The following is a 22,247-nucleotide window of genomic DNA, read 5'->3' on the forward strand; positions in this document are numbered from 1 at the left end:
AGACGCAGGTGCAGACGCAGGTGCAGAGGCAGGTGCAGAGGCAGGTGCAGACGCAGGTGCAGAAGCAGGTGCAGACGCAGGTGCAGACGCAGGTGCAGACACAGGTGCAGAGGCAGGTGGAGAGGCAGGTGCAGAGGCAGGTGCAGAGGCAGGTTTAGACGCAGGTGCAGACGCAGGTGCAGGTGTAGACGCAGGTGCAGACGCAGGTGCAGAGGCAGGTGCAGAGGCAGCTGCAGAGGCAGGTGCAGACGCAGGTGTAGACTCAGGTGCAGATGCAGGTGCAGACGCAGGTGCAGACGCCGGTGCAGACGCAGGTGCAGAGGCAGGTGCAGAGGCAGGTGCAGACGCAGGTGCAGAGGCAGGTGCAGGTGCAGGTGCAGACGCAGGTGTAGACGCAGGTGCAGACGCAGGTGTAGACGCAGGTGCAGACGCAGGTGCAGACGCAGGTGCAGGTACAGGTGCAGGTACAGGTGCAGGTGCAGGTGCAGGTACAGGTACAGGTGCAGGTGCAGACGCAGGTGCAGGTACAGGTGCAGGTACAGGTGCAGGTACAGGTGCAGGTGCAGGTACAGGTGCAGGTGCAGACGCAGGTGCAGGTACAGGTGCAGGTGCAGGTGCAGGTACAGGTGCAGGTGCAGGTACAGGTACAGGTGCAGGTGCAGGTGCAGACGCAGGTACAGGTGCAGGTGCAGGTGCAGGTACAGGTGCAGGTGCAGGTGCAGGTGCAGGTACAGGTGCAGGTGCAGGTGCAGGTACAGGTGCAGGTGCAGGTGCAGGTGCAGGTACAGGTGCAGGTGCAGGTGCAGACGCAGGTGCAGGTACAGGTACAGGTGCAGGTGCAGGTGCAGGTACAGGTGCAGGTGCAGGTGCAGGTGCAGACACAGGTGCAGGTGTAGACGCAGGTGCAGACGCAGGTGCAGACGCAGGTGCAGACGCAGGTGCAGACGCTGGTGCAGACGCAGGTGCAGAGGCAGGTGCAGACGCAGGTGCAGACGCAGGTGTAGACGCAGGTGCAGACGCTGGTGCAGAGGCAGGTGCAGAGGCAGGTGCAGAGGCAGGTGCAGAGGCAGGTGCAGACGCAGGTGCAGACGCAGGTGTAGACTCAGGTGCAGACGCAGGCGCAGACGCAGGTGCAGGTGTAGACGCAGGTGCAGACGCAGGTGCAGACGCAGGTGCAGAGGCAGGTGCAGACGCAGACGCAGGTGCAGACGCTGGTGCAGACGCAGGTGCAGACGCAGGTGCAGACTCTGGTGCAGGTGCAGAGGCAGGTGCAGAGGCAGGTGCAGACGCAGGTGCAGAGGCAGGTGCAGACGCAGGTGCAGACGCAGGTGTAGACTCGGGTGTAGACGCAGGTGCAGACGCAGGTGCAGACGCAGGTGCAGACACAGGTGCAGAGGCAGGTGCAGAGGCAGGTGCAGACGCAGGTGTAGACTCAGGTGCAGGTGCAGACGCAGGTGCAAGTGCAGAGGCAGGTGCAGAGGCAGGTGCAGACGCAGGTGCAGGTGCAGACGCAGGTGTAGACTCAGGTGCAAACGCAGGTGCAGACGCAGGTGCAGGTGTAGACGCAGGTGCAGACGCAGGTGCAGACGCAAGTGCAGACGCAGGTGCAGACGCAGGTGCAGGTGGAGAGGCAGGTGCAGAGGCAGGTGCAGAGGCAGGTGCAGACGCAGGTGCAGACGCTGGTGCAGACGCAGGTGCAGACGCAGGTGCAGACGCAGGTGTAGACGCAGGTGCAGACGCAGGTGCAGACGCAGGTGCAGACGCAGGTGCAGACGCAGGTGCAGACGCAGGTGCAGAGGCAGGTGCAGAGGCAGGTGCAGACGCAGGTGCAGAAGCAGGTGCAGACGCAGGTGCAGACGCAGGTGCAGAGGCAGGTGGAGAGGCAGGTGCAGAGGCAGGTGCAGAGGCAGGTTTAGACGCAGGTGCAGACGCAGGTGCAGGTGTAGACGCAGGTGCAGACGCAGGTGCAGAGGCAGGTGTAGACGCAGGTGCAGACGCAGGTGCAGACACAGGTGCAGAGGCAGGTGCAGAGGCAGGTGCAGACGCAGGTTTAGACTCAGGTGCAGGTGCAGACGCAGGTGCAAGTGCAGAGGCAGGTGCAGAGGCAGGTGCAGACGCAGGTGCAGGTGCAGACGCAGGTGTAGACTCAGGTGCAAACGCAGGTGCAGACGCAGGTGCAGGTGTAGACGCAGGTGCAGACGCAGGTGCAGACGCAGGTGCAGACGCAAGTGCAGACGCAGGTGCAGGTGCAGAGGCAGGTGGAGAGGCAGGTGCAGAGGCAGGTGCAGACGCAGGTGCAGACGCTGGTGCAGACGCAGGTGCAGACGCAGACGCAGGTGTAGACGCAGGTGCAGGTGCAGACGCTGGTGCAGACGCTGGTGCAGACGCTGGTGCAGACGCAGGTGCAGAGGCAGGTGCAGAGGCAGGTGCAGAGGCAGGTGCAGAAGCAGGTTCAGACGCAGGTGCAGACGCAGGTGCAGAGGCAGGTGGAGAGGCAGGTGCAGAGGCAGGTGCAGAGGCAGGTGCAGACGCAGGTGCAGACGCTGGTGCAGACGCAGGTGCAGACGCAGGTGCAGAGGCAGGTGCAGACGCAGGTGCAGAAGCAGGTGCAGACGCAGGTGCAGACGCAGGTGCAGACGCAGGTGCAGAGGCAGGTGGAGAGGCAGGTGCAGAGGCAGGTTTAGACGCAGGTGCAGACGCAGGTGCAGGTGTAGACGCAGGTGCAGACGCAGGTGCAGAGGCAGGTGCAGAGGCAGGTGCAGAGGCAGGTGCAGACGCAGGTGTAGACTCAGGTGCAGATGCAGGTGCAGACGCAGGTGCAGACGCCGGTGCAGACGCAGGTGCAGAGGCAGGTGCAGACGCAGGTGCAGAGGCAGGTGCAGGTGCAGACGCAGGTGTAGACGCAGGTGCAGGTACAGGTGCAGGTACAGGTGCAGGTGCAGGTACAGGTGCAGGTACAGGTACAGGTGCAGGTGCAGACGCAGGTGCAGGTACAGGTGCAGGTGCAGGTGCAGGTGCAGACGCAGGTGCAGGTACAGGTGCAGGTACAGGTGCAGGTACAGGTGCAGGTGCAGACGCAGGTGCAGGTACAGGTGCAGGTGCAGGTACAGGTGCAGGTGCAGGTGCAGGTGCAGGTACAGGTGCAGGTGCAGACGCAGGTGCAGGTGCAGGTACAGGTGCAGGTGCAGGTGCAGGTACAGGTGCAGGTGCAGGTGCAGGTACAGGTGCAGGTGCAGGTGCAGGTGCAGGTACAGGTGCAGGTGCAGGTGCAGGTGCAGACGCAGGTGCAGGTACAGGTGCAGGTGCAGGTACAGGTGCAGGTGCAGGTGCAGGTGCAGGTACAGGTGCAGGTGCAGGTGCAGGTGCAGGTACAGGTGCAGGTGCAGGTGCAGGTGCAGGTGCAGGTGCAGGTGCAGGTGCAGGTGCAGGTGCAGACGCAGGTGCAGGTGCAGGTGCAGGTGCAGGTACAGGTGCAGGTGCAGGTGCAGGTGCAGGTGCAGGTGCAGGTGCAGGTGCAGGTGCAGGTGCTCTCACCTCATGTTGAGAACTGTTTACAAAAGCTTGATTTGATCCACGAGATGGAATCCTCTCATATTCCACCAGTTCAACTTAAAGAATAAAAGAGGATTTTTGCCGCTGTCAGAGTCTCATTTCCTGGTGGCGTGGACAGTAGTTCTCCCACATGTCAATCATTCCCTGCGTGCTACTGCACACCTGCAGTTCCCATAGCAGCACGTTTCCATGGTTACACATGTGTGCTTGATATGTCGGTGTGTTTAGTGAGTTCCTTCAGGACAAACATGACACAGAGAAAGACTCAGAAGAGACGAGAGACGATCGTCGCGCTAATAACCAAATGTGTAGAGGCTGTTGAGGTTTGATGGGAGGAACTCACCTTTGACCTCTCCTGTCCTCCAGATGCGTGTGCAGAACTGACCTTTGACCTCTCCTGTCCTCCAGATGCGTGTGCAGATCTGACCTTTGACCTCTCCTGTCCTCCAGATGCGTGTGCAGAACTGACCTTTGACCTCTCCTGTCCTCCAGATGCGTGTGCAGATCTGACCTTTGACCTCTCCTGTCCTCCAGATGCGTGTGCAGATCTGACCCTTGACCTCTCCTATCCTCCAGATGCGTGTGCAGATCTGACCTTTGACCTCTCCTGTCCTCCAGATGCGTGTGCAGAACTGACCTTTGACCTCTCCTATCCTCCAGATGCGTGTGCAGAACTGACCTTTGACCTCTCCTGTCCTCCAGATGCGTGTGCAGAACTGACCTTTGACCTCTCCTGTCCTCCAGATGCGTGTGCAGAACTGACCTTTGACCTCTCCTGTCCTCCAGATGCGTGTGCACACTCATGGCCTCCAAGACCCGCATCGTGGTCACGTCTAAACTCGACCACCTGAAACGCGCCGACAAGATCCTGCTGCTCCACAACGGCGACTGCTACTTCTACGGCACGTTCGGCGAGCTGCAGGCGCAGCGCCCGGACTTCAGCTCGCTGCTGCTCGGCCTCGAGGCGTACGACAACATCAACGCCGAGCGCCGCAGCTCCATCCTCACCGAGACACTCCGCCGCGTCTCCGTGGACGAGACGGCGGGCTTCCGGGGCCCTGAGAACCTGCGCCAGTCGTTCCGGCAGAACCACAACCCCGTCCAGATGCAGAACGGCGGCGGCGGCGGCGGCGGCGGCGAGAGCCATCACCCGGAGAAGCGCAAGCAGTCGCTCATCCTGAACCCGCTCGCCGCCGCCAGGAAGTTCTCCATCCTCGGCGGGAGCAACGTGCTGGGCCAGCAGGGCGCGGCCGCGGAGGACGGCGCCCGCGAGCTGAACGAGCGGCGCTTCTCCGTGGTCCCCGAGGACGAGCAGGTGGAGGAGGTGCTGCCGCGCTCCAACGTCTTCCACCACGGCCTCCACCACCTGAACGCCGGGCGGAGGCAGTCGGTGCTGGCGTTCATCACCAACGCTCAGGGGCAGGAGCGCCGCGAGCAGGTGCAGTCGTCCTTCAGGAAGAAGCTGTCCGTCACGCCGCAGTGCGACCTGGCGTCCCAGCTGGACATCTACGCCCGCCGTCTCTCCAAGGACAGCGTGTACGACATGAGCGAGGACGTGGACGAGCAGGACATGGAGGTGAGAGGGGGGGGGCGAGGGACGAGCAGGACATGGAGGTGAGAGGGGGGGCGAGGGACGAGCAGGACATGGGGGTGAGAGGGGGGGCGAGGGACGAGGACGAGCAGGACATGGAGGTGAGAGGGGGGGCGAGGGACGAGCGGGACATGGAGATGAGAGGGGGGGGCGAGGGACGAGCTGGACATGGAGGTGAGAGGGGGGGCGAGGGACGAGGACGAGCAGGACATGGAGGTGAGAGGGGGGGCGAGGGACGAGCGGGACATGGAGGTGAGAGGGGGGGCGAGGGACGAGCAGGACATGGAGGTGAGAGGGGGGGCGAGGGACGAGCGGGACATGGAGGTGAGAGGGGGGGCGAGGGGGGGCGAGGGACGAGGACGAGCAGGACATGGAGGTGAGAGGGGGGGCGAGGGACGAGCGGGACATGGAGATGAGAGGGGGGGGCGAGGGACGAGCAGGACATGGAGGTGAGAGGGGGGTTGAGGGACGAGCGGGACATGGAGGTGAGAGGGGGGGCGAGGGACGAGGACGAGCGGGACATGGAGGTGAGAGGGGGGGCGAGGGACGAGCGGGACATGGAGGTGAGAGGGGGGGGCGAGGGGGGGCGAGGGACGAGCCGGACATGGAGGTGAGAGGGGGGGGCGAGGGACGAGCGTGAGTCTGCGTCGCCATGGAGACGTCTGCATGAGCACAATGTGGACTAAACCTGTTTCAGTCAAGGACTAAACCAGGACTAAAGCGGGTCTAAACCAGGTCTAAACCAGGACTAAAGCGGGTCTAAACCAGGTCTAAACCAGGACTAAAGCGGGTCTAAACCAGGTCTAAACCAGGTCTAAACCAGGTCTAAACCAGGACTAAACTTGTGCTTTCTCAGCAAGCGTTTGCCGATGAAAACGAGAGCGTGTTCGAGACGACGTCGTGGAGCACGTACCTGAGATACATCAGCGCCAACAAGAGCCTGGTCTATGTGCTCGGATTCATCTTCCTCGTGTTCGTCATCGAGGTAAAACACTGAATACACTGAACACTGAACACACTGAACACTGAACACACTGAACACTGAACACACTGAACACACTGAATACACTGAACACTGAACACACTGAACACTGAACACACTGAACACACTGAATACACTGAACACTGAACACACTGAACACTGAACACACTGAACACACTGAACACACTGAACACACTGAATACACTGAACACTGAACACACTGAACACTGAACACACTGAACACACTGAACACACTGAATACACTGAACACTGAACACGCTGAACACACTGAACACACTGAATACACTGAACACTGAACACGCTGAACACACTGGACACACTGAACACACTGAACACTGAACACACTGAACACACTGAACACTGAACACACTGAACACACTGAACACTGAACACACTGAACACTGAACACACTGAACACACTGAACACACTGAATACACTGAATACACTGAACACTGAACACGCTGAACACACTGGACACACTGAACACTGAACACGCTGAACACACTGAACACACTGAATACACTGAACACTGAACACGCTGAACACACTGGACACACTGAACACACTGAACACTGAACACACTGAACACACTGAACACTGAACACACTGAACACACTGAACACTGAACACACTGAACACACTGAACACACTGAACACACTGAATACACTGAACACTGAACACGCTGAACACACTGGACACACTGAACACTGAACACGCTGAACACACTGAACACACTGAATACACTGAACACTGAACACGCTGAACACACTGGACACACTGAACACACTGAACACTGAACACACTGAACACACTGAACACACTGAACACACTGAACACACTGAACACTGAACACACTGAACACACTGAACACACTGAATACACTGAACACTGAACACGCTGAACACACTGGACACACTGAACACTGAACACGCTGAACACACTGAACACACTGAATACACTGAACACTGAACACGCTGAACACACTGGACACACTGAACACACTGAACACTGAACACACTGAACACACTGAACACTGAACACACTGAACACACTGAACACTGAACACACTGAACACTGAACACACTGAACACACTGAACACACTGAATACACTGAACACTGAACACGCTGAACACACTGGACACACTGAACACTGAACACGCTGAACACACTGAACACACTGAATACACTGAACACTGAACACGCTGAACACACTGAACACACTGAACACTGAACACACTGAACACACTGAACACACTGAACACTGAACACACTGAACACACTGGACACACTGAACACACTGAACACTGAACACACTGAACACTGAACACACTGAACACACTGAACACACTGAACACTGAACACACTGAACACTGAACACACTGAACACTGAACACACTGAACACTGAACACACTGAACACACTGAATACACTGAACACTGAACACACTGAACACTGAACACACTGAACACACTGAACACACTGAATACACTGAACACTGAACACGCTGAACACACTGGACACACTGAACACGCTGAACACACTGAACACACTGAATACACTGAACACTGAACACGCTGAACACACTGGACACACTGAACACACTGAACACTGAACACACTGAACACACTGAACACTGAACACACTGAACACACTGAACACTGAACACACTGAACACTGAACACACTGAACACACTGAACACACTGAATACACTGAACACTGAACACGCTGAACACACTGAACACACTGAATACACTGAACACTGAACACACTGAACACGCTGAACACACTGAACACACTGAACACTGAACACACTGAACACACTGAACACTGAACACACTGAACACACTGAACACTGAACACACTGAACACTGAACACACTGAACACACTGAACACACTGAATACACTGAACACTGAACACGCTGAACACACTGGACACACTGAACACTGAACACGCTGAACACACTGAACACACTGAATACACTGAACACTGAACACGCTGAACACACTGGACACACTGAACACACTGAACACTGAACACACTGAACACACTGAACACTGAACACACTGAACACACTGAACACTGAACACACTGAACACTGAACACACTGAACACACTGAATACACTGAACACTGAACACTGAACACGCTGAACACACTGGACACACTGAACACTGAACACGCTGAACACACTGAACACACTGAATACACTGAACACTGAACACGCTGAACACACTGGACACACTGAACACACTGAACACTGAACACACTGAACACACTGAACACACTGAACACACTGAACACTGAACACACTGAACACTGAACACACTGAACACACTGAACACACTGAATACACTGAACACTGAACACGCTGAACACACTGGACACACTGAACACTGAACACGCTGAACACGCTGAACACACTGAACACACTGAATACACTGAACACTGAACACGCTGAACACACTGGACACACTGAACACACTGAACACTGAACACACTGAACACACTGAACACACTGAACACACTGAACACACTGAACACTGAACACTGAACACACTGAACACACTGGACACACTGAACACACTGAACACTGAACACACTGAACACACTGAACACTGAACACACTGAACACACTGAACACACTGAACACTGAACACACTGAACACACTGGACACACTGAACACACTGAATACACTGAACACTGAACACGCTGAACACACTGAACACACTGAACACACTGAACACACTGAACACACTGAACACTGAACACACTGAACACGCTGAACACGCTGAACACACTGGACACGCTGAACACGCTGAACACGCTGAACACGCTGAACACACTGGACACACTGAACACTGAACACGCTGAACACACTGAACACACTGAATATACTGAACACTGAACACGCTGAACACACTGAACACACTGAACGCACTGAACACAGAACACACTGAACACTGAATACACTGAACACTGGACACACTGAACACACTGAACAGTGAACACACTGAACACTGAACATACTGAACACACTGAACATACTGAACACTGAACACACTGAACACTGATCACACTGAACACACTGAACACACTGAATACACTGAACACTGAACACACTGAACACGCTGAACACGCTGAACACACTGATCACACTGAACACACTGAACACGCTGAACACGCTGAACACACTGAACACACTGAACACACTGAACAGTGAACACACTGAACACTGAACATACTGAACACACTGAACATACTGAACACTGAACACACTGAACACACTGAACACACTGAACACACTGAACACAGAACACACTGAACACTGAATACACTGAACACACTGAACACACTGAACACACTGAACACTGAATACACTGAACACTGGACACACTGAACACACTGAACAGTGAACACACTGAACAGTGAACACACTGAACACACTGAACACTGAACACACTGAACACACTGAACATACTGAACACACTGAACATACTGAACACTGAACACACTGAACATACTGAACACTGAACACACTGAACACACTGAACATACTGAACACTGAACACACTGAACATACTGAACACTGAACACACTGAACACACTGAACACACTGGACACACTGGACACACTGAACACACTGAACACACTGAACATTAAACATAAACGTGCTTGAAATAAGTAACATGAAATAAGAACAAAACGTACTTGTTCTGTCGGCAAATTGTGTTTAAAAAAAGTCAAAATAACCCAAAATAAAGACAAATACGACTCAATTCAATCACTTTTTAGCATATTATCTTATTCAACGTCGACCGTTTTCCCCGTTTCCACGACGTTTGGCTCTGATGATGTCGCTGTTCTGTGACAGGTCGCCGGATCCGTCATCGGCATTTACCTCATCACCGAGTAAGTCCACCGTTTTTGTGTTCGCACTTCGGCGCCGTCGGTTACGACATGAAACGCGTCGAATTGACATTAAAGTTGTAATAAAAAGAAATACAATGTCACTTTTTAGGTACTTCTTTTCAAGTCCACGCAACAACGGGTACTTCTTTATTATTGTTGCAGTAGTAGTTTTATAGTACTAACAAATACTTTAGAGTTAATTAGACACTTTACATTCACGTTAACCAAATAAAGGTGGAAATGTGCAGAGTGGAAGATTCTGGATTATATTCAATTTTTTTATTATAATTTTACACTTTTTCCATTCTTTTTTCCATCTTTGAACACGTTTCCATAGTAACTTGACGCTTTCCTTTATTTATGCCATTATTTTAAAAAAAACTAATTATAATTTGACACTTTTTCCATCATTTATTCCATCTTTTAAATGTTTTTATTCTAATTTGACTTTTCCCCCATTATATTTTCCATCTTTTAACACGTTTCCATAGTAATTTGACACTTTTTTCCTGTAATTATTCCATCATTTATTTATTTTTAAATTGGATTAAAACTGGATATAAACTGTAGAAAATAACAGTTGTATTTTTTGTTTTTTTAATTGTTATTTTTAAATATATAAAACACGGAAATACCTTTTTAACAACAAAGACCTTTTGACTGTCTCCATGTTTCAACCTTTATTTGGTTAAAAATGTATGTGTGAAAATGCCATAGAAATAATAACTGACCAGTCGACTATTGAAATAAGCGTCAGTTACAGCATTATTTATTTATGATTTTTACCTATAAAATGTAATCTTGATCTCAAATCTTGAGGTTTTGGTTGAATAATGCCACTGTCTTTGTTATAAATGTTCTTTTGGCTTTTGGTTTAGATACTTTAGTCCAGATAAGGATAAAAATATGATTGTGATTGTGATTTTTATTTTTCCAGTTTTTCCATAACAAAACGCGCATGTTCCATTTAGGATTATTTTAATAGTTGATTAGTCATGATTATTCTGATTAACTGATGCATTAGTTTTACACCATTTTTGCTTGTAGTTTTAGTATTTGGTATTAGTCATTTCATCACTTAAGCATGTGCCATTGTCATTTGAAAATGTTTTATTCCGTAATTTTATATTTTTTCACCATTTGTTGACATTTTCCCCTTTATTTATTTCTTGATTTTATTTAGTATAATTATAATTTGACTCTTTTTCCTTATTTATTCCATCATTTCAAAATGTTTCATTAACATTTTCTATTTTTTCCATTATGTAGTCCATAGTTTAATCATGTTCCATTGTAATTGGACATGTTTCCCTTTATTTATTCCATGATTTCCATTTTTTTCATTATACTTTGACAATTGTTCCATTATTTATTCCTTGATTTATTTTTTTTCATTATGATGTGACTCTTTTTCCTTATTTATTCCATCATTTCCAATTTTTTCATTAAAATTTTACATTTTTTCCATTACGTATTCCATAGTTTAATCATGTTCCATTGTAATTGTAAATGTTCCATTATTTCATATTTTTTCATTATTTGAAAATGTTTCCTTGATTTCATTTTTTTTATTTATAATTTGAAATTTTCCATTATTTAATCCATCTTTTATCACGTTTTCATAGTAATTTGACACTTTTTCTGTTATTTATTCCATAAAAAAAAAACGTATTATAATTTTTCCATTATTGTTTCCATCTTTGAACACGTTTCCATAGTAACCTGACACGTTTCCCCCTTCCCACCCCTCTCGCCTCTTTCACAGCGAGATCTGGGTGGACAGCGCTAACCCGAACTCCCCAAACTACATCGACGTACAGCACCCGAACTCCTCGTCGCCGCCGGCGCACCTGGCCGTGATCGTGACCCCGACGAGCGCCTACTACATCATCTACATCTTCGTGGCGACGTCGGAGAGCGTCCTGGCCCTGGGCTTCTTCAGGGGCCTCCCGCTGGTGCACACGCTGCTCACCGTCTCCAAGCGCCTCCACGAGCAGATGCTGAGCGCCGTGTTGAGGGCGCCCATGGCCGTGCTCAACGCCATGAAGACGGGTGAGGGCGCGGCGACCGGTGTGGTGAAAGAGGGCGATTTGATCCGTGGTTTTTGATTTAGCAAATTGACAAAAAGACTGAAATAGGCTGACAAACTATTAAAGGACACATATTATGCTAAATATCCTAGCTTCATTCACGGTTAAAGTCCTCTCCCCTCCGAGCCTCCGAAACACTCCATTCTCAATCTCCTTGATATGTGATGTCATATTCTACCTCTGAGAATCTTCTGCTGTTTTAAACTCCATAAATCACCTCCAGACTCGTCCTGAACATTTCTCTGTCCAATCACGATCTGTACAACTGCAAATTGGATTGAATTGAATTATTAACTTGTGTGATTCCCTCTGCAGCCAGTAGATGGCGCCAAACTCAGTTAGTCCCGGGGGAAACGGCAGAGACACAGATTTAATTAATTTTTTTATTGTTGTAAAACGTGAGATGCCAAACTAAAGTTTCTCAAGAGCAGGTTTAATGGCTGAAAACAACACAAATAACGCATCATATTTGTCCTTTAAAAGACTGTATTTCAGAGTTTATACAGATCGAAACAACAAGAGCTCGCAGTTTTTATGCCGAATTAAACTGGATATTTTTGTTGTTTGTGGAGGAAATGATGTGCTAATTCGATTGCATTCTCCATGGAGACGGATACGTTTAATTACTCACTGTGGAACATTATAACCAAAGGAACAACACGGAAACAAGCAGGAGGCGCACGAGTCAGGTCTGTGGAGATGATGCGGGCACAGTATGGAGTTTTTAAACGTGTTTTTATGCATCGAAAATAAAACAAAAATACCATGCTTTGATTTGTCGGCTAAAAAGTGACACAATGGGGCTTTAAATGCGACTCAAGTTCCATTTTAAGGCAGTTTTTGATCCGTCTTTTATACAAACATGAACAAAGTGCCCGTATCATTTGACTAAAACACCGTTAAGACAATTATAAATGCAATCTTTAGGTTTATATCATTTCACTTCCTGGTCACACTAGGAGATTGCATAACAGTCACCATAGCAACCATTTTATACACAAAGCCAAAACCGCCGTAAAGTCACAGAAATGATCGCGCGCCAAATAGAAATGTATGAAAACACCGTTATTCTGCTGAATTCATCATAATAAAGAGTCTTGAAAATGTGTTTGCCGTAAATTGCGCCCCCGTGTGGTAAAAGTACAACCTCCACCAAATGAAGCTAAAGTTAAAAAAGCATAAAAACACACACTTAAGTCATTTTATTTGTTTCTTTCCGTGTTTTTGCGCAGGTCGAATCATGAACAGATTCACCAAAGACATGGCCACGATCGACGACATGTTGCCTCTGGTTCTGTTCGACCTCATTCAGGTGAACAACGTTCTTTTACGTCCAAACGGAACCAGTGTCCGCGCTCTCGGGAGTAAAACCCTTTTGTCGTCCTTCAGTTGACCTTGATCGTGACCGGCGCCATCTTCACCGTGTCCATCATCCGCCCGTACATCTTCATCGCCGCCATCCCGCTGGGCGCCATCTTCGCCATGCTCAGGAAGTACTTTCTGCGCACGGGGCAGCAGCTCAAACTGCTGGAGGCTGAAGGTGGGGATCGGGGGGGTTTCAGTTCCATTTGCATGTTCTGCCCGTGTCCGCGTGGATTTCAAGATGACCGATGTTCGCCAACGCTAATATAAAGATGTTAAAATCAATAGCAAGGCTCGTGAATCTATACTGTTCCTTCATGGGTCCGAAGTGATGTGACAAACTCGTCGCTACCGCCATCTTGAGGAGGAAAGCTGCATGTTCACTGTGGGCTGTGCCAACAAAAAGTCTGAAAACACCGGATTCTTTCTCTTCTGTCACGTCCCCAAAGGTCCAGTGTGACTGTGGTCAGGAGGGATCAGTGGACTTACAGAGGTCACTCCAGACCGAGCTGTTTGTTTCAGGTCTTTTGCAGCTAATGCTAATGCTAGTTTTTAGGATCATACCTTTATTTATGGACAACGGCAGAAAGAGAAGATTCAAAGTGAGTTGGCTCTAGTTTTTGGAGTGATTGATTCATTTATTCAGCTTTGTTGGACAGTTTTGTGTGTACTTTACTGCGTACAAAGTTGTCATTGCTTGAATTTACGCAGTTGTATTATCTTTTGTGTGTATTGGGGTCAGATAGATGGTCAGATGTCACACTCCCTTTTAGGCGACTGATCGATGGCTTTAGTCGATTAAGGTGGTCTTTGGTCGACTACAGCCCGAGTCGCACTTCTGCGGTTACGGGTTTGGACAAAATGTCAAAAATGAAAGGAACAGCGAGAGATAGAGACAGAGGAAGAGGCCGGAGACAGAGGAAGAGGCCGGAGACAGGGCGAGTCCAAAGTGCTGCGTCAGTGTTATTCTGGAGCCTTATCTTTGACCCGACATCTCTCCATCCATCTGTCTTTCTCTTGTCATGAACTCTCTTTCTCTTTCTATTCTCCCCCTCTCTACCTCCCCCTCTCTCCCCCTCTTCATCTCTCTACCTCCCCCTCTCTCCCCCTCTTCATCTCTCTACCTCCCCCTCTCTCCCCCTCTTCATCTCTCTACCTCCCCCTCTCTCCCCCTCTTCATCTCTCTACCTCCCCTCTCTCTCCCCCTCTTCTTCTCTCTACCTCCCCCTCTCTCCCCCTCACTAGACTGTGACACGGTGGACACTGAAAACGAGGAGGACTCTCTCATAAATCTGTCGTTGAGTTTTTTAGCGAAGCAGGAAGTTGACGGCCACAGACAGGAAGTGGCTCTAGCTGTTTGTCCGGGCCGACGGAGCTCAAGGGATCAGGCGCGTGATTCATGAACACGACTGGCGTCATTTTCATGTGACGAGCAACGACGAGAGAAGCTGTCGCCTCGATCTGGACACGTCTGTAGAGGAAAGAGCGTTTAGTTCCAGTTATGCAAACGTTTGCACTCAGAACAATAAACCCTGATTCTGATTCTGATTAAATACACTTTCAATAATAATCTAAAACAATAATTTCTTACAAAGTGTAAATAAAATAAACAAAATAAATAAAAAACTCCTCCTTGAACCGACACCTTAACGTGGTGGAGGGGTTTGAGCGCCCGAATGATCCCGGGAGCTATGTTGTCGGGGGCTTCAAGCCCCTGGTAGGGTCTCCCAAGGCAAACAGGTCCTAGGTGATGGGTCAGACAAAGATCGGTTCAGAAGCACCCTATGATGAGTAAAAGAACAAGGCCGTTTACGTCGCCCGGATCGGCGTCACCGGGGCCCCATCCTGGAGCCAGGCCTGGGATGGGTGCTCGATGGCGAGCGCCTGGTGGCCGGGTCTTACCCCACGGGGCCCGGCCGGGCACAGCCCGAAGGAGCGACGTGGGGCCGCCCTCCCGTGGGCCCACCACCCGCAGGAGGATCCATAAGGGGCCGGTGCAGAGAGATCTGGGCGGCAGTCGACGGCAGGGGCCTCGGCGACCAGATCTCCAGACACAGAGACTAACTCTGGGGACATGGAATGTCACCTCGCTGGGGGGGAAAGAGCCTGAGCTTGTGCGGGAGGTTGAGCGATACCGACTAGATATAGTCGACCTCACCTCCAGCACAGTTTGGGCTCTGGAACCCATCTCCTCGAGAGGGGCTGGACGCTCCACTTCTCTGGTGTTGCCCGCGGGGAGAGGCGGCGGGCTGGTGTGGGCTTGCTGATAGCCCCTCAGCTCAGCCGCCACGAGTTGGAGTTTACCCCAGTGAACGAGAGGGTCGCGTCCCTCCGCCTTCGGGTGGGGGACAGGTCTCTCACTGTTGTGGCGGCCTACGGGCCGAACAGCAGTGCAGAGTACCTGGCCTTGGAGTCCTTGGGAGGAGTACTGGACAGTGCACCGACCGGGGACTCCGTTGTTCTACTGGGGGACTTCAACACCCACGTGGGCAATGACAGTGACACCTGGGGAGGGGTGATCGGGAAGAACGGCTTCCCGATCTGAAACCGAGCGGTGTTCAGTTATTGGACTTCTGTGCAAGCCACGGATTGTCCATAACAAACACCATGTTCAAGCACAAGGGTGTTCATCAGTGCACATGGCACCAGGACACCCTAGGCCGGAGGTCAAGGATCGACTTTGTTGTCGTGTCATCTGACCTCCGGCCGCGTGTCTTGGACACTCGGGTGAAGAGAGGGGCAGAGTTGTCAACCGATCACCACCTGGTGGTGAGTTGGATCCGCTGGCGGAGGAGGAAGCCGGACAGACTTGGCAGACCCAAACGCATTGTGAGGGTCTGTTGGGAACGTCTTGTGGAGCCCTCTGTCAGTAGGGTATTCAACTTGCACCTCCAGGAGAGCTTCTCCCATGTCCCGGGGGAGGTTGGGGACATTGAGTCCGAGTGGACCATGTTCTCCGCCTCCATTGTTGATGCGGCTGCTCGGAGCTGTGGTCGCAAGGTCTCCGATGTCTGTCGTGGCGGCAACCCCCGAACCCGGTGGTGGACACCGGAAGTAAGGGATGCCGTCAGACTGAAGAAGGAGGCCTATCAGGCCACTCTGGCTTGTGGGTCTCCGGAGGTCATCGACAGGTATCGGCAGGCCAAGCGAGCCGCGGCTCGAGCTGTCGCAGAGGCAAAAACCCGGGCCTGGGAGGAGTTTGGGGAGGCCATGGAGGAGGACTATCGGTCGGCACCAAAGAAATTCTGGCAATCCGTCCGGCGCCTCAGGAGGGGGCAGCAGTGTCTCACCAACACCGTTTACGGTGCGGGTGGAGGCCTGCTGACCTCGACTGGGGATGTTGTCGGACGGTGGAAGGAATACTTTGAGGATCTCCTTAATCCCTCAGTCACGTCTTCCGAAGAGGAAGTAGAGACCGGGGACTCGGAGGCTGGCTCATCCATCACCCAAGCTGAAGTCACTGAGGTTGTTCGCAAACTCCTCGGTGGCAGGGCTCCGGGGGTGGATGAGATCCGCCCTGAGTATCTAAAGTATCTGGATGTTGTAGGACTGTCTTGGTTGACACGTCTCTGCAACATTGCGTGGCGGTCGGGGACCGTGCCTCTGGACTGGCAGACCGGGGTGGTGGTCTCTGTTTAAGAAGGGGGACCGGAGGGTGTGTTCCAACTACTGAGGGATCACACTCCTCAGCCTCCCGGGTAAGGTCTATTCCAAGGTACTGGAGAGGAGAATCCGACCGATAGTCGAACCTCGGATTCAGGAGGAGCAGAGTGGTTTTCGTCCCGGTCGTGGAACACTGGACCAGCTCTATACCCTCCATCGGGTGCTCGAGGGTTCATGGGAGTTTGCCCAACCAGTCCACATGTGCTTTGTGGATCTGGAGAAGGCTTTCGACCGTGTCCCTCGGGGTGTCCTTTGGGGGGTGCTCCGGGAGTACGGGGTCCGGGGCCCTTTGCTCAGGGCTGTCCGGTCCCTGTATGACCGGAGCAGGAGCTGTGTTCGCATTGCCGGCAGTAAGTCAGACCTGTTCCCAGTGCATGAGGGACACCTCAGGGCTGCCCTTTGTCACCAGTTCTGTTCATAATTTTTATGTACAGAATTTCTAGGCGCAGTCAGGGGTCGGAGGGTGTGGTCAGGGGTCAGAGGGTGTCCGGTTTGGGGACCACAGGATTCCATCTCTGCTGTTTGCAGACGATGTTGTCCTGATGGCTCCATCAAACCCGGACCTGCAACATGCACTGGGACGGTTTGCAGCCGAGTGTGAAGCGTCTGGGATGAGAATCAGCACGTCCAAATCCGAGGCCATGGTTCTCGACCGGAAAAAGGTGGCTTGCCCTCTTCAGGTGGGTGGGGTGTCCTTGCCCCAAGTGGAGTAGTTCAAGTATCTCGGGGTCTTGTTCACGAGTGAGGGAAGGATGGAGCGTGAGATCGACAGGCGGATCGGTGCAGCGGCTGCAGTGATGCAGTCGCTGCATCGGACCGTTGTGGTAAAGAGGGAGCTGAGCCGAAAGGCAAAGCTCTCGATTCACCGGTCGGTCTACGTTCCTACCCTCACCTATGGTCATGAGCTTTGGGTAGTGACCGAAAGAACAAGATTGCGGATACAAGCGGTCGAAATGAGTTTCCTCCGCCGTGTGGCTGGGCGCTCCCTTAGAGATAAGGTGAGGAGCTCGGCCACACGGGGGGAGCTCGGAGTAGAGCCGCTGCTCCTCCACGTCGAGAGGAGACAGCTGAGGTGGCTCGGGCATCTGTTCCGGATGCCTCCTGGCACCTCCCTCGGGAGGTGTTTCAGGCATGTCCCACCGGGAAGAGGCCCCGGGGAAGACCCAGGACACACTGGAGAGACTATGTCTCTCGGCTGGCCTGGGAACGCCTCGGGATCCCCCCGGAGGAGTTAGAGGAAGTGTCTGGGGAGGAGGAAGTCTGGGAGTCCCTGCTCAGACTGCTGCCCCCGCGACCCAGCCCCGGATAAGCGGCAGAAAATGGATGGATGGAAAATACATAAAATAAATAAAATATTTTTTATTAGAATTAAAATTACAAATGGTACATAAATATAATAGATAAATAAATGAATACAATAAAATACAATGAATAAAATAAATATGTTAATTGCATTAATTAATTAAATGAATGAAATGAATAAGATGAAATAAAATGAAATAATACAGGACCACACAATTCATGCAGTGTTAAATGCCAAAGAATAAAATAAAATGATTTTATCATGATCATGCTTATTAGCACGGATTAGTGTCGGATATTGTCGGATTATTAGGGTCTTCAGGTCATTTTAGCCCTTTGGATTTATTAGAAGTCAATTCAAATTGCCATTTTAGGTCCAGGTTTTATCAGGTTTATCATATTATTTCACCATGCACAATTCTCTAAACTGGAAGGGCAAAGTTTGTGTTGTTTTTGTGCAAAGTTTGGATCGATGGGATGAGAGTAACGACATTTGACGCTTCAGAAACAGAAGCGAGGCTGGCGAAGGTTCTTGTCATATTTCAGTCCGGTTATAAGCCACTTCCAGAATAAAGTCTGTAAAAATCGTGTACATGAAAAACACTGACGTCATGTGACCTCTGGCTCCTCCACGTCGCTCCTCTGAGGACGACGGCGTTTCCACAGGTCAAACTGAGATCGGAGCTGGCGTTTCCTCTGACCCAAAACACACTGGAAATAAATGTCACAAACTTCAGCAACAATGAAGTGACTCAGGCGTTAACCACGCGCCGAATCCTGTCGCCACCACAATATTTTCATACGTCATTTTCTTCCACATAAACAGCTGTAGTTACAAGAGTCATCCAAGCACGGAACCTAACGGCTGATTCACTGTTTTTGAAAGAAAAGAACAAACAGAAAAGTCTCGTCTTGATCAGGACTGGAACGTTAGGATTTTACCAGTGGGACATGTTTGTTATATTCTTCACTTGAAATGTCTAAAACAGACAACAATTGCAGAGCTCTTCAGCTGCTCTGGATTCTAAAAAAACAGAACAAAAGGTAGATAACGTCATTTCCACTGCACCGTTCATCGTTCATCGTAACATGAGACGTGGATTTGTTCCGATCGCTCAGCCCTTGAACAATGTTGAAGGACACAGGGGCAATTCTAGGGAGTGTGGGGGCCCTAGGCAGAAATTCTTAGGGGGCCCTACCGACCAGTGTTCACAAAAAATCTTCGAGGTCTATTCTGTCCTCACTGTAGTGTCAGTACCAGGGCTAGACAGATAGCGAACATCCAAAAAAGAGAGTCCAACGACCATGTAGAGAAGACTTGTCTTTAATGTCTTTTAAGACGCTTTTCTCCACAACTTGTCTCTTTGACAATTGGATTTTTTTTGAAACTGTAACAAACACATGTAAACACATGTAAACCTTATAAATGTACCTTCACATCAATTGTACATGAACAGATACATATAAGAGCAATGAAAATAAAGGTCTGAACACATAGCCTAGCTTAAAATGTGACAAGGCTACATGCACAGCAGCTAGCAACAACCAACATTCAAAGGAAGTACAGATTAAGCTTAAGTTTGACATAATTTTATACATGCAAACGTAGAACAACATTATAACAAGGCAGAAAACGGGATGTTTTTGTCAGTAGCTGCACTGCCGGAGCCGGACATGCTCGACTGAATGCATGAGGCCGAAAAACGAAACTTATACCGACAACGTCCACTAGGGGCAGTGTCGACTATCGCGCACACGAAGAAGTTTAGAAATGACGTAATCCTGTGTCAGTATTAAGCACAACCAGAAATTAACCATATATTAAGCGCACGGGCGGCTTCGCGGGGGCCCCCTAGTGACCTGGGGCCCCAGGCAATTGCCTGGTTTGCCTAATGGGATGCAGCGCCTCTGGAAGGACACATGTGCTTTTTGAGCTTTGAGATGTTTTGTTTAGGTTTATTTGATGGGGACAGTTATATTTCATGAGCTCATGTCACAAACTACAACAAGATAAGATGAGACGACCTTTATTTGTCCTTCAGTGGAGGAATGTCAGTGTTTCAATGATTCAAGAACAGCAGTAGCATAAAGACACTCGATTTTAAAAATACTTGGCCACTATCGATGACATTTGGTTCTGTTTGACCCATGGAGGCCCATCGAGACCCATCGAGACCCATGGAGGCCCATCAAGACCCATCAAGACCCATGGAGGCCCATCGAGACCCATCAAGACCCATGGAGGCCCATCGAGACCCATCGAGACACATGGAGGCCCATCGAGACCCATCAAGACCCATGGAGGCCCATTGAGACCCATCAAGACCCATCGAGACCCATGGAGGCTCATCGAGACCCATCAAGACCCATAGAGGCCTATCGAGACCCATCAAGGCCCATGGATGCCCATTGAGACCCATCAAGACCCATCGAGACCCATGGAGGCTCATTGAGACCCATGGAGGCTCATCGAGACCCATCAAGATCCATAGAGGCCCATCGAGATCTATCGAGACCCATGGAGGCCCATTGAGACCCATCGAGACCCATGGAGGCTCATCGAGACCCATCAAGGCCCATCAAGGCTCATCAAGACCCATCAAGGCCCATCAAGACCCATTGAGACCCATCAAAACTCATGGAGGCCCATCGAGACCCATCAAGGCCCATCAAGACCCATGGAGACCCATCAAGGCCCATCAAGACCCGTGGAGGCCCATTGAGGCACCAGCTGTTGAGATTCCCTCTTCAAAAACAAATTTCCCAGATTTGTGACATCAAAGGTAGAGATCGGGACGTCTCCTGTGCCGTTCATAAATCATCTCACGACTCGTTCTGCATCGATCCACGCTCATCACAACTGCATGCTTACATTAGCATGCTGGGGCGAGCTAGCTTTGGTTTATATGTCCAATACCAACGCGAACAGACGCATCATGTGTCCTTAAAATGGTAGAATCGTTTAGTGTTGCAGCTCTTCTCGTAGCCTCTGCTCTGATGTCCCTGTCCCGTCCTGTGTCCAGCGCGCAGTCCCATCTTCTCGCACCTCATCATCTCGCTCAAGGGCCTGTGGACCATCCGAGCGTTCGGGCGCCAGACGTACTTCGAGATGCTGTTCCACAAAGCTCTGAACACGCACACGGCCACGTGGTTCCACTACCTGGCCACGCTGCGATGGTTCCTGTTCCGCTGCGACATGATCTTTGTGCTGTTCTTCACCGCCGCCGCCTTCATCGCCGTGGGAACCAACAGTAAGTCCAGCCAGGTTTATCGGTAGAGCGCCGGAACAAAACGACAAAGGCAAGTTTAGGCAAGGAAATCAGGGCCCAATTCGGACATAGAAAGTAAAGTAATTCCATAAATAAATACTCAATCACCGTAAGAGTTGTAAAAAGTATTTGGAGAAAGTACTACTTGAAGAATTACTAACAGTTTGGACTTTGTATTTATCTTTCATTTCTAGTTTTGTGGGATTTATAATCAAACAAAACAAAGAAATTCACAGATTCTGGTATTTTCAGAGAATAGACACAAATATTACAAAAACAATTGTTCGAATAATGTCTTTCTTTCTGGGCCAGATTGGACATGTCACGACTATTAACACAGTTTGGAGTTGTTTTAATAATGGTAAAATATCTGCTGCTATACTAATACTTTTAACCCAGAATCAAATCAGGTCCAAATCAGGTCTATATAAGGACTAAGGCAGCACCAAACCAGGGTTAAACTAGTAGTAACCCAGAGTTAAACCAGAAAACATGAAAAA

At 50.5% G+C, this 22,247-nt stretch overlaps 1 protein-coding gene across 2 annotated transcripts in view; it reads left to right on the forward strand.

Moving 5' to 3' along the window:
• The window catches only part of cftr (CF transmembrane conductance regulator), a 93,615-nt gene that overhangs the window by 59,994 nt on the left and 11,374 nt on the right, over positions 1 to 22,247 (forward strand). Inside the window, exons 14-21 of one of the 2 annotated variants that reach the window (XM_072435274.1) lie at positions 4,339 to 5,128; positions 6,000 to 6,128; positions 10,024 to 10,061; positions 10,171 to 10,200; positions 11,827 to 12,113; positions 13,384 to 13,463; positions 13,541 to 13,691; positions 21,502 to 21,729. In XM_072435274.1, coding sequence (XP_072291375.1) covers positions 4,339 to 5,128; positions 6,000 to 6,128; positions 10,024 to 10,061; positions 10,171 to 10,200; positions 11,827 to 12,113; positions 13,384 to 13,463; positions 13,541 to 13,691; positions 21,502 to 21,729 — 1,733 coding nt within the window. The remainder of the gene's footprint in view (positions 1 to 4,338; positions 5,129 to 5,999; positions 6,129 to 10,023; positions 10,062 to 10,170; positions 10,201 to 11,826; positions 12,114 to 13,383; positions 13,464 to 13,540; positions 13,692 to 21,501; positions 21,730 to 22,247) is intronic. The other variant, XM_072435275.1, reaches the window with a different exon arrangement.

The sequence above is a fragment of the Eucyclogobius newberryi genome, unplaced genomic scaffold (assembly GCF_026437365.1).
Source record: "Eucyclogobius newberryi isolate DKJ021-1_F unplaced genomic scaffold, fEucNew1.0.hap1 SCAF_7, whole genome shotgun sequence".
In the NCBI taxonomy this organism is placed as follows: Eukaryota; Metazoa; Chordata; class Actinopteri; order Gobiiformes; family Gobiidae; genus Eucyclogobius; species Eucyclogobius newberryi.